The sequence below is a fragment of the Andrena cerasifolii genome, chromosome 12 (genome assembly GCF_050908995.1).
Source record: "Andrena cerasifolii isolate SP2316 chromosome 12, iyAndCera1_principal, whole genome shotgun sequence".
NCBI classification, from domain to species: Eukaryota; Metazoa; Arthropoda; class Insecta; order Hymenoptera; family Andrenidae; genus Andrena; species Andrena cerasifolii.
Genome location: NC_135129.1, coordinates 12,078,452 through 12,091,625, shown reverse-complemented (window position 1 = coordinate 12,091,625; position 13,174 = coordinate 12,078,452). Strand labels below are relative to the sequence as shown.

At 37.7% G+C, this 13,174-nt stretch overlaps 1 protein-coding gene and 1 pseudogene across 3 annotated transcripts; one reads left to right on the top strand and one right to left on the bottom strand.

Annotated features, from left to right (window-relative positions):
- The first annotated feature begins 224 nt into the window (after positions 1-224).
- Positions 225-12,195, top strand: LOC143374956 (serine/threonine-protein kinase atr). 3 transcript variants are annotated; one of them, XM_076823538.1, is made up of 40 exons: positions 225-411; positions 484-686; positions 758-928; positions 983-1,140; positions 1,212-1,361; positions 1,690-1,888; positions 1,960-2,099; positions 2,182-2,750; positions 2,806-2,970; positions 3,035-3,520; positions 3,592-3,769; positions 3,845-4,090; positions 4,168-4,284; positions 4,353-4,475; positions 4,559-4,806; positions 4,880-5,101; positions 5,173-5,344; positions 5,416-5,542; positions 5,607-5,731; positions 5,802-5,962; positions 6,033-6,193; positions 6,265-6,458; positions 6,525-6,609; positions 6,690-6,835; positions 6,895-7,011; positions 7,082-7,221; positions 7,285-7,509; positions 7,589-7,849; positions 7,924-8,149; positions 8,208-8,392; positions 8,454-8,653; positions 8,725-8,897; positions 8,959-9,102; positions 9,161-9,318; positions 9,380-9,611; positions 9,678-9,816; positions 9,874-9,988; positions 10,061-10,214; positions 10,363-10,599; positions 10,665-12,195. In XM_076823538.1, the coding sequence occupies exons 1-40, from the start codon at positions 368-370 to the stop codon at positions 10,845-10,847; spliced, it is 7,479 nt and encodes a 2,492-aa protein (XP_076679653.1). In that variant the 5' UTR covers positions 225-367; the 3' UTR covers positions 10,848-12,195. The 3 variants fall into 3 exon arrangements, with proteins under 3 accessions (XP_076679653.1, XP_076679651.1, XP_076679652.1); XM_076823536.1 differs by lacking the exons at positions 225-411; positions 484-686; positions 758-928; ... (2 more) ...; positions 10,061-10,214; positions 10,665-12,195 and having other exon boundaries at positions 1,599-1,888; positions 10,363-10,547; XM_076823537.1 differs by lacking the exons at positions 225-411; positions 484-686; positions 758-928; ... (2 more) ...; positions 10,363-10,599; positions 10,665-12,195 and having other exon boundaries at positions 1,599-1,888; positions 10,047-10,185.
- LOC143375381 (odorant receptor 13a-like) lies at positions 10,883-12,674 on the bottom strand (annotated as a pseudogene).
- Between the last annotated feature and the right edge of the window lie 500 nt (positions 12,675-13,174).

The following is a 13,174-nucleotide window of genomic DNA, read 5'->3' as shown; positions in this document are numbered from 1 at the left end:
CATATCGAGGGAAATATATAATCATTAAAGTTGATTGGCATAAACACTAAAGCCGACTTCTCATGGAGAGGATTCGAATTCATTCGAATGACGCTAATTCAAATGTTGATGATTTTACCGCTAAATCGAAACCCTAGATATCTAGCAAAGGGGAATTGGACTTCCAGCGAATGAAAAGGGGCGTTTGCGTTTTACGTTCACTTGGCAATGTCATCAGCGCACTATCTATGTCATACTTAAAGCCTGCTGTTTAGCGCAATGTTCAATAATCGTTTCAAATCGTTTCATCTTCGGCGGGATTAACTGGCACGAAATGGTACTGTGTTTTCTATCGTTTTCTATGATGCGTGAAAACTGATGACATAACATGGAAGTAAATGATCATTCATTTATCCGGCAAAACAATAGCGGGTAAATCATTTTCAAGTTCGTTTAAAATACTGTGTGTTATAACGATTAAGGAATAAAATTGTATTCTTCCAGAATAACAGTGGCAGATTCGGTATGGAAGTTCATCAACAGCCCTATAATCGCAATCTTTTCCGACTTGAAGAATGCAACAACCGAACAAATGCTGCGGTCCCTTCTGGAGTCTATTCTTAAGGGTTCTGCTACTCTGACTACGGTCTTGGTTCCCCCGTTTAGTAATGGAATACAAGACGAAGCTATAAGATGTCAATATGCTGGTAAGGAACACGACGAGTACGAGTAACGATTGGAATGCTCTGATTTTGTTTATATCGTGTTGTATTTGTAGCATTTACTACTTGGTTGTTTGGCGCAATGTTCTACGTAGTCGGAGAGCCCTTAAGCAACGAGATCCTAGTTAATAGTATAGAAATACAAGCTTGTATGCTTAGAATATTGTCCAGGCATCATGTCACAATGTTTGAGACTATCAGTATTGAATATATGAATATTCTGCAAGGTAAGTAGTTATGATAAAACTGAATGTTTAGAAACTGATTGTTATGGATTTCAGAAATGTCAGAATTTTATAAGATGAGTGGAGACGGGAAGGAACTTGTATTGGCTAAGTTCAATACAGAAAGAAACGTTATAGAGAATTTGGATCTGCAAGCATTTCCCGTCTCAATAAAGTATTCTAATATACCACTAGTACAAATGTCCATTCTAAAAGTAATATATCTATGTCTATGCTACAACTTTGGGTTTCACATCGAGGCGATAAAAATTCCATCTCTTTTCAGATCATTATGAAAACAGGAGTAACAGTTTGGCAGCAGGAAGCGCTCTCGGATACAATATTAAAAGTTATCGTCGTATCCGTCCCAACTGTGAAGTTTACAGCTTTAAATGTTTGCGTAGAGTTAATGGAATTCTCTTTACTGAATAAGCAGGCAAGTATCCTCTAACAAGGGGAGGACACCATGTGATAAACATCGAATTTGATGAGCCTTGGCACGATGGATCTATGTCGAAAATAAGTAAATTAAAAAACCAGTTAACACCCCCAAGTTAAAAAAAAATTTGTAAAAGGCACCCCATCGCCTCCAGAAGGTAATTCCCCATGGCCGCTATGAAATTTTTAATAATTTACATGTAAATATCTCAAAGATATTACAATAGGACAGCTATTTACTTATTTTCGACATAGATCCATCTTCCTAAGGTAAGTAGATGTTAACTGTTTGCGTTAATAATTGTATTTCTCCTTTGGGTTTTAAGGAACTCCACAGTTTGATTCTCTATGTTCTTGAGACTGTCAAAGTAATTCCCACCTGGCTAGGCTCGAACGAGCTAGCGGGAAATGAGTTACATGAATTTATACAGACACTTGCTCGATTCATCCAGTTGTCACCGATACTTCCGAATAGTATCGAATTATGCTTTCAGGTGATTGATCTAATAGTTCATGAATTAACGGGTAAGTTAACTGGAACGGAATGGTTTTGATTGTTTTCCTCGATAAACTTCAAATTGCAAATTAACGTATAGGATGCACCGTTAATCTGGAGGCTATAAAAATACTTAAAGAGGAAGTGTGTAACAAAATTAGACATTACTTTGTCAGGGAACCAAGAATCTGTACTCGTCCCGAGGCAATCAAATTTATCTCATGTTTCGAATATTGCCCGGTTCGTAACAGCTAAGATTACACGAGCCTATCTACTTAGGTTTTTATGCAAAGTATAAAGTGATGATATAAAATTTTTCCAGAACCTCATTATCATTTTTATGCATTGTATTTTAATTCATACTAAACGCACTGCTGGTACTGGTAACTCGATCAGCGATGTCTGTGAATCATGGAGTTTACTGAGAAACGAATTAACATCCGCAACCCAAGTGGGAAGATTTGAGAGACTTATGCATATTTTGAAAGCCTCGCGTATTTTACAATGTTGGCTGAGAGAATTGAAATTGCAAACGAAATTGTATACAACTGATTTAGACGATATACTGAAGACACTTTTGCAGAATTTAAGTTCAGAGCACTGTGAGCAGAAGAAGATTATTTTTGAAAGCTGCATTCACATGATGGCGCACAATGAATCAAATAAACAATTAATTCAGAAACTAATAACGTTGCCATTTATTCAACATATTGAAATTCCTAAGGAAATCGGGAATAATCACGTGAAAGAAGCTGCTGCGTCCCTTGACATTGCGACAATGTTAAAATGTCTTGAAGTTCTTTGCGAATTTGGTAGTGGAATGGAGCGTTTAAAAGTATTAAACACTTGTATATTAAACTGTGAACCCGAATTGGCTGTGGGGGCATTGCTGTAAGTATCCAGTACTCGAAAATTTAAATGCATTTTTACACAGAAAAATTTGCAGGAACAGTGTTCTACTTCTAAACAGTAGAGAAGTGAAATTGGAAGACATTTCGAAATATGTTCTCGAACCTGCCTTATATTCAAAGGAAGAAAGAGTTCACGAAACGCTCGTAATTGTTTTGAGCAGATTAAGTTGTTACTTATCAGGATGTGCAGACTTCATGAGGTAACTTTTTATTAATTAATTTGCCTTTTTATGAAAAGATTAATCAAAGCGTTTTCCTCTACAGGGCATCAGACAGCACAAAATGGACAATACGATGCAAACGTTGCATCGAGAGTTCCGAAAGCAATGTCAATTTTAATGTCTACTGTGTCTCGGACAAACACGATTCGGTCCTCAGTCGCTACTTCAGTTTATTATCTTCAGACTTTGTTTCAGTGCGTTTACGCATTTCTGAAAACATTCTTTCCTTTTCAAATCACACAAAGTCGTTCAACGACAATAAAATAGCAAAACTATGGGTTTTATATATGGAAGACGAGAATCCTGCGGTCCGTTTTAACATCGCTGCGCGGATTAATGGAATACTGACTAATAAGATACATTTAGTGGCAAAATCTGGGGTAGCGGTAGAAAATGATATGCCTGATTCTTTAGACGAATTTGTCGATTTACTAATTAACACTATAGCAAATGCCCTCATGAAAGCTTTAAAAAGTTCCAATCATGCTCTGCATGATACTTTACTGGTTACAGCAAAAAATGGCGCAAGGTAAGACGAATACCATGAAGGCATTTATCTTGCGTACTTATAATGTATAAATTGCTGTCATTTACTTTTAGCGTCCCACTGTATATAATTGAGAGGAGAATTTTGAATGTATTTCTCATATCTATATTATATTCAACGTCATCTCCAGCGGCAGTGGCGTTTGCTACAACCGCGTACCACGACATTGCGAAATCTTTAAACGTTTCCCCTAAAGTATTGTACGTTCGATATAAAACGGATTTCCTGAGGGTATGCAGAAAGTTATAAAGTAAGATTATAAAGTACGAAGAGGTAATTTCTAGTAATATGTTCCACTAATTTCAGCTTATAATGCAATGCGCAGTCCATAATTTTATAAATCACTCCTACAACATTGCCACATCGATACACCGCGTTGCAAAGTGTATTGGATACGAGGGATCGCGTCAATTATTACGCAAAGATGGCCATTATGCAGTCTGCTTTTTGCTTCCCTTCATTGTGGACGTGCCAAATGCGAAAGCTCTTCTCCACGACATCGCTGAGTTAATCAGCATGGATGAAAAACAAATGTTAAAGGAATATTTCCCTGTACGTATATAGAACGGACAATTTATCTAATTTTCTTAGTGTAACTATTTAGTAACACTTCATACGGTTGTATTCAGCAAATTTGCAGCTACGCCTTCTTAAATATGTCTCTCGCGAGTGCCACAGAATGTTTAAGATTAGTGTCAAGAATCACCCAGATGAATTTATCACTCCTGACAAGGCAGTCATTCATGGTAATGCAAATACAGTTACGGTATTATTAAAATTTAATTCTAACACTTTCTCTAAACATGATTAATAGGGTATATTTGAAGAACTGATGTTACACTTTCACGAATCTCCAGAGAAGATAGTTGGATTATTAAAAATTATATCTGACTATGATAGTAGTTCAGAGAAGAATTTCATTACACAGAAAGGAATTGTAAGCCTGCACCTTTGCCTATGTTCTTCTACAAAAGAAGCATGAAATTTAAGACAAATGCATTATATTCACAATACTTTCAGGAATCTTATTTGAATCTACGTTTACACGGTGTACTAGTAAACTTTGATATAAAACTCGGGTCCAAATCAGATGAGCATACACAGCAATCCGCGCTTGCCTCATTAGCTGCGCTAATGAGGTATATGGGTGCACAATATTTGACACCATTGCGGTACAAGATCCTAGCAACATTGCGAACTTCGCTTGGATTTAAAAGACCAGGATTTGGGCTTCTAATATGCGATGCATGGAATGCATTCGTTCACAAGTATGTAAAACAGCAATTAAAATAAGTCATACGGCTTAAAAAGGTGTAACCGTTTTTCTATTCGATGTTTCAGCATCGACATTAAGGAGCTCGGTCCATTATTGCCAACCATATGCGTATCATTAATATCATTACTGAAAGTTTATCCGCAAAAAATAATTCCCATGTTGAGGTTCCTTATCATTGAGTGCAATGAAGAAAATTCTGATCACATTGCGGAATTGTTCTTTATAGACGATATAGAAGTTCCCAATGAGATTTCCAATATAATTAAAGCGCGTATTTTGCAAGCCAGGTACGTAGAAAACATTCCCCCTTGTATCTGTTTTAATGTGTTCACCATACTGAGAGGTATGTAAATTTCAGGCCCAAAGGTTTCGAAGCAAATTTAGAGTTGTGGTTGAAACGGATTACTCACGAAACGGACGAAGTGCGAGTCAAAGCTCTGATGTATTTGCAGAAATTCCTCGCAGAGCATCGTAGCCAACTGAACGAAATGATCTTAAGTGAGACGGACATTCATCCACTGATCGTTGATGTATGATTGTCTTTCGAAATATGATAAATATACTAATAATGTATGCATAATGATCAGAATTAATCTTTCAGTTACTAGATACATTATTAATTGGGTGTCAGCATAAGGATGAATTCATCCGCTTACTGTATGGAGAGTGCTTAGGAGAATTGGGTGCCATTGAACCAAGCCTTCTTCCTCGCAGAATTATCTCCAGAGGTATGCAACTAATTACTTCGTCATCTATGTGTTCTTTATGCTATCAAACGCTTCTACGTCGCAGATGACAGTAGTTTTATCCCCGACGTGAATGAAGAATTCGCCCGTGCCATGCTGTTCGAACATGTAGCTGCATTTCAAATGCAAAAGAGTAGCCAGAGCATGGACTGTTTCTCACTTGCCATTCAAGTACGTAATAGAATACTCTACGTCGTCTTCTATGACCCTGTCTAGATTTAAACGCACTATATGATTTTAGGAAATCTTGAAAACGTACGATATTTCACCTCAAGGGAGAAATAGTAATCTGTGGAATAATCTACCTTTAACTGTGAAGCAGATTATCTCTCCCTTTTTGACTTCGCATTACAAGATAGCAGCCGTCAGCGACGACAAAAAGTTTCCTCATCCCATTTACGGGTATGTACGTACTTCGGACATGGTCTTTCGCAAATCCAATTCTGCAAAAGGTATATTCTTTATTTTGCAGTTCTGAAGCTGGCTCTTCAGTTGAAAATTGGGCCTTTAATTGGCTTTGCAGTATGTTTCACAATATTCAGGATGAAACGCTTAATAGTGTATTACGTGCGTGTAAATTAGCACTCAAGCGAGATATAAAAATACTAACATTCTGTTTGCCCCATGTTGTGTGTAAGTAATATCATTAATGAATACTCTGGCGATGCACGTACATGCCTTTACGTGCATTTTCCATTCGCCAGCATACATAATAACCAATGGCACGGAAGAAGAACACGCCGCAATACGAGGAGAAATGTTGACAATAATCGATGTCAGGAAGAAACCTACGCTTGATCCTGAGTTATCGCGCCATCGACCGCTCAGGCATGGACATAGCGCGAAGGCAGACGATACGAGAATTTCTGAAGAAACCAGACGCATGCGTTGTGCACAGGTATATAAATTAAAGAACATCATTCCTGCCAGTTGATGAATAATTTGTTTTATAATTTTTGTACAGATCGTATTTTCAGTATTAGATCACTTGCAAAGATGGCTTTGGGAGCAACGGTTAAATCGCAACTATAAGTATGGAGCAGTGAAACGTGTGTCTATTAATCTGAATTACTAACAGCAGAAGATATATCGATAAATTCTAACACATATCCTTTTCATGCCCGTTTAGAGTTCTGCGAGAAACTGGATAAATTAATAGTGGCTGAAGGTTGTTATCAGTCTCGAGAATATCATCGAGCGCTAATGTATTTAGAGCAGCATATGGATTCCTCTAATAAAGGATTATCAGAAGCACTGGAGGGTGGATTGCTGGCTGTAAGTAAGCTCTAGATCGATGTAAATTTAAAGACAGCTCAGCGAACGTTTCCCTCTAGAAAATCTATGCACAACTGGATGAACCAGATGGTATATCTGGTATACTAGCTAGCCAGGATCAAACTCCCACGGTTCAGCAATTGGTTCTGGCTCATGAAGTTAATGGACAGCTTCAGGTACAACAGAACGTATCTTTGAGCGTACCAATTGCTATACATTGTTCTAAAAATTTTGCAAAACATGTAGGACGCGGCTACGTGTTACGAAAGGCTGGCGCAGAAGAAAGCTTTAAAGCACACGTATTTACAAGGCATGATCCAGTGTTACCTTGATCTTGATCAGCCTTTCACAGCCAAACATATCACTGAAGGAGTTTTAAACAGCAGGTAATTACATGTAGGTACTGAACAATTGGTTGATTTAATAATACATTAAATCGTGTATCCTAGACCAGAGCTAGAGCCACTGATAATCGAAAACGAGCCCTTTTGGAGACTGGCTCATTTTACTGAACTTGATGATACTTCGCATAAGAATATAAAGCATACCCTGCTTGAAGACCTCAAGAAAGGTGCAAAACCAGATTTGCTATCGTTAAAGAAGAATCTAGTGTCGTTGCTCGAAGATGCTTCGCGCCCAGGAGCTTATCAGCAATGTTACTCGTACATTATGAAGTAAGACTGGTATATATAGTTGTCTTCGAAGCTGAAGGCTATTCTGAACGAATTTATGACACCTTTCTATGCCGAACAGACTACACATCTTGAATGAGTTTGACAAAGCAGTTTCTACGATGCTAACTAGCGTGGAGCAGCTACCAATGATATTCGGAGAGTGGGAAGAACGTGGTCAACTTGTCAGAGCTTCCCGCGGAGTGGAATTTGTATTTAGTATGCGTAGAGCTTCGTTAGATTTAGCAGTCCAGTTACAGAAAGCGACGAACAATTCAGAAAACTCTGTACTGAAGCAGGAAATTGGCAAAATTTGGCGTAAAAGTGCCAAAATTGCTAGGAAGTATGCATATCTTCTTACAAATACTAATTACCCTTACCCATTTTATTACGTGCTCAAGCCAAGTGTTTTGCCAGGAGGGGACTGCATCAGCAAGCGTATATGTATACCTTGTCAGCCAGCGATTCTTGCCCGCCGCAACAACTTTACATAGAACAAGCTCAGTTATATTGGCAGAAGGGCTGCCAGGAGGATGCTTTCACGACATTGAAGCGATCTTTCTCCAACTGCTTTCAATCAGCTTCATATTACAAATCTTTGCCATCAGGGGAATGCTTGGAAGAGAGGAAACAATGCGCGAAGGTGTGCTCGCAAAGAAGAAGAATATCGAGAAGTGATATTAATTTTCACCTGCTTTTAGGCGAAGCTTCTGTACGCGAAGTATAACGATGAAACAGTTAATGTGGACACCGATGCCAACATCATCAATTACAAGGAAGCTATTGAAGTTTGGAGAGAGTGGGAGAAGAGCTTGCTTCTCTGTGCCCAGTACTATGAATCTATCATAGACAGGATGACTGATGAAGAGAAAGACATTAAAGGACGGTAAGCAGCGGTAAATAGTGCGTTTAATGGAAATAATTATATTAGAGTACGATATTCTTAGAGACTTGCAAGTTCACACAATGAACTACTATGGCAAGTCGCTTCAATATGGCTGCAAGTACATTCATCAATCTATACCAAGAATGTTAACTATATGGTTGGACTTTGCTTCCCGCGTGACATCTCGAACTAGCTTTTCCGGGAATCAAGAACTTACGAAACTTAGTAAAGACGCTTTACTCAAAATGACGAAGATTATGGGTGAGTGTTAAGCAGACCAAATGCAATTTTGCGATTGAAGGATTAAGTAATATTCTTCTTTCATGATGCAGAAGTATACCAAGAAAGGCTGCCGATCTTTATGTGGCTGACAGCATTCAGCCAGCTTGTATCTAGAATTTGTCACCCTTCTTCAGAAGTGCAGAACACCCTCTGTGGAATCGTAGTGAAGCTAATTCACGTTTATCCCCAACATTGCTTGTGGATGATGGCATCAGTTATCAATGTGAGTGCTTAAACAGTTAACAATTTGAATAGATGATTCTGACTTGAGCCGCCTTTCTCAGTCTTCGTATCCAGCACGCCAGAGACGCTGCCAAGAGATTCTGAATAATGCCAAGCTTAAGTCGCCAGAGATGATAAAACTTATCAAAGACTTTCACAAACTGTGGGAGAGACTAATTAAACTGTCCAACAATCCAATTCCGGATGTAAGTTAAAAGAATATTGCAGTAAAGAAAATGTTACGCAGTCATAATTTTGTCACAGGGTATCACGAATACTACGGTCCACCAGTTGTCGTGCAATCTTCCTCGTTTACTTGCGAATAAGGAATTTAGTTCAATTATGATGCCGACCACCAAGTTTAGACAACTCCATTTACCGTCCAAAGGTGTATCGTTGGAGAATCATAATCCATTTTCGACGTACGTATAGGATTATAACTTGTCTGTTGCAAATAATACAAAACTATTCTTTGATATACAGTAACTGGGTTCATATATCGGGGATAGAAGACACCGTAGCCATTATGCCATCTCTTCAAAGACCACGGCGCATTGCTTTAAAAGGATCGGATGGTAAGCAGTATCTTTTCATGTGCAAGCCAAAGGACGATTTGCGAAGGGATTTCAGACTAATGGAATTCAACGACATCGTAAATAAATATCTTCAAAATGATCCGGAATCGCGCCAAAGAAGATTGTATATCCGAACATACGTAAGTGTTTAAATAGGCTAGATAAAATGCTACTACCCAATGCAATCCACATTGTGAACATTACAGAGTGTTGTGCCTTTAAATGAGGAATGCGGTCTGATAGAATGGGTACCGAATCTGGTCGGTTTCAGACCTATTATAATAAGTTTGTATAAAGAAAGAGGCATTGGAGTGTCAACTAGAGAACTCAGGAGCATGTTGTGCGGTAAGTACAGGTAGTGACATACTACAAAATGGGACTTACGTGCCTGTTGCTTTTCAGCGTTGAAAGATCCACTGGAGAAGAAGAGGAGGGTGTTCTTAGAGCAACTCCTGCCGAGGCATCCTTCCGTTCTTGGAGACTGGTTCCGTCTTATGTTCCCTGACCCATATGGATGGTAAGCTTCTGCGAACAGAATAGAAATATTTTGTTTGAGAATAACACTCATGAAAAAGAGCTTTGAAAATAGGTACGAAGCACGTACTGCGTACATTAGAACTACAGCGGTGATGTCCATGGTAGGATACATTCTTGGTCTTGGAGATCGGCATGGAGAGAATATACTATTTGACTCTAAATGTGGAGATTGTGTGCACGTGGATTTCAATTGTTTATTTAACAGGGTACTTATGAAAAGCAATTCTAAATCTACTGATTTCGTTTATTAAATGCCGTGTCTAGTTAAACAGAATGTCAGCTAAACAGTACATATTTACCACCATGGTAGAAATGAATAGATGCTTCTCTATAACATGAAATCTTAATTATCAGGGGGAGCTGTTTGACTGGCCAGAAAGAGTACCGTTTCGTTTAACACACAACATGGTAGACGCTATGGGGACGTTAAAAACTGAAGGGCCGTTTAGGCGTGCTTGTGAGATAACTATGAGGGTTCTTCGGCAACAGTGTAGCACATTGCTGAGTATGCTCACTCCATTTGTATACGACCCACTTGTAAGCTGGAATAAAAATCAAATCAGCGACGGCGGCGAGAAAACGAATGAGAAGGTAAGGTCTAAAATGTACGGTGATGCAAGAAATCATCGGTATGAATATAATAATGAATATTTCAGGCCGTGGAGCACATAAAGAATATTGAACAACGGCTCAAAGGTCTTATTCGATCACACGGGAAGAAACTAGAGAATATCGCCTTAAATCTCAGCGTCGAGGGGCAAACTAATAATCTGATTCTAGAAGCAACGAACATAGATAATCTTTGCCAAATGTACTTTGGCTGGGGTGGATATATGTAATGATTGTTACAATATGTGAAATACCTGATACTTCGTTACTCGTACGTAATATGATAATTAATCAAACACTTGGAGGTAGGTAGAGGATTCTTCAGTTCTAAGCTTCTACACCCAAGCTTCGAAGCATCATGAAGTATGATAGTGCAGTACTGAGTGTCTGCGAATGTAGGTAGATAAAGTAATAATCTGACAAGTACTACGTAACGACGTTTTACATATATTTTTTACCGAACTGAAGTTTTCTAAATGCATGACATATATTTTTCCCGCCGTAATGCAACTAGGCTTCTGAGAACGTAACATGATCATGCACACTTCGGTCTCAATGCGAGCTTGCGGTTCGTACCACTGCGTAGAGTATACAGCTCTACTTATACTAGAACTCTGCCATAATAAGGACATAATTTCAAATGCAATGCTCGTATTATAAAACAGTGGAGTTTTTTATGAGATTGTTTACCTGAGAGATTAAAATATCTCCAGGGAAACAGAATAGCAATAGTTGGGAAAGTGCCATCACTAAATGAGAGGAGTATTTTATTACTTTCGATTGTTCCATTAACGTCTGCAATTAAAGAATGTACGACATACGTTATATAACACCCTGTATCCCGTTCTAATTTGTAGAACTTTTAAGATCATGCTTACTGAGGAAACTTGAAATCCGACGAAACAAAGTAACAAACTGCTAGCCACAGTTTGCAAAAAGAGCATTAAATGAAAATTCTTTTCCATATTGTCGCAGAACCTGAATTTCATTCGAGCAGATGAGAAAACACCGAAACTCATTTATCTACATTAAATTTATTTACCAAAGAATTACTTGATGATGCTTAATTACATGTTCCACTTGAATCTTTAAAATATTTCCCTGTAATACATGAGATTTTTAGAAAGACCGCTATGGTTCGTCTGATGAATAATATTTTACGTACACAGCGAATACCCGTATTGAGTTGCTTCAAATTTTCTTTAAGTATCTCGAAATGTCCACAAGTATGGAGCAAAGCAGTAGCAATTAAGGTGTCTGTCGCAAGAATCATAAGACCACACATACTAGTTGCCAAAATTTGAGATACATAAACAATCTACATACAGATTAAATTGAAAATTATAACGTCATACTAATGAATTAAACTGTTGGTGAATAGTACCTGATAGAAAGGAAAGTTGTAAAAAGCCAAAGGATACGATGCAACAAATGGAAAATTCTTTGTAGTAAGATTATTCCTTGAAGCTTGATTTGCCGTAATAAGTATTTCAATAGTAGGCAAACTGAAGAAGAATAATAATGCATTCAAAATTAAAAACAAGTAACCCTTCGTGATGTTTTTAGCGCATCTGCAAAGATGCGAAACTCGGTTTATAAGTATTTAAAATCCATTAAATAGCATTCGTCTGGACACTAATGATTATTTACGTTGCATATCCTTGTAGGTGTTTGAAAACGTCAGCTTGAACTATTCCCCAATAATCTATTAACATGAAATCGATCAAGACTTCCAGATTCTTTCTATTAAATATCCAAATCAATGATTTAAGTATAGCGAGTGAAATTGTAAGTAATACTGAACTAGAAAAGACGGAGTTGACAATTAGTTCGTTCCTATCCCCATTCAACTTCTAACACTAATACTATACACGTTCAAACCTTGTTTCCAAAATAACGTTTAAATCTTCCAAATTATTGTAGATTTGTGCGATTAGCGGTATGACAATAAGAATAATAGCACTGATGCATGTAATGTATCTCACAATATTTATTGGATAAAGTCCAACAAACTTTAGAACTAATTGATTGATAGATGTATAAGTTTCAATATTCATTATATTTGTGTCGCGAACTTTGATAAAAAAAAAAAAGGTTACACAATGGAGTAGTATATTTTGACTTTACACTTGATCAAGTGCAATGAATATATTCTCAGGAAACAGCGTTAGACTGTTCACAAAATCGATAGTCCGAATGACTAGTTCATCGGACAAATTGGACTTCATCCCTATATTAGACTAATTTCACTGTAGCGTAAATAGTTAAAGACATAATGATGCATCAGCTTTGTGGAATATTCTGTGCTTTGATCTTGTGCTGAAGTGTTTAAGAAAGAAGTAAATACATAGTTGTACATAAACCGCTCATTTCACCAGTACCACAGCTCATTAAATGTGTTTAGTGTAATGAAAGGTTTCTTTTGAAGTTGGAGCTTTTAGTCATACATTATTTACACGGCATAATTCTAGCGCGGAACACTTTCTCGCTTGATGACAAGAAAGATGTGCTTTGAACAGAAAACTATACTTTGCTGCCGTACCCGTGAGAGCAGAGC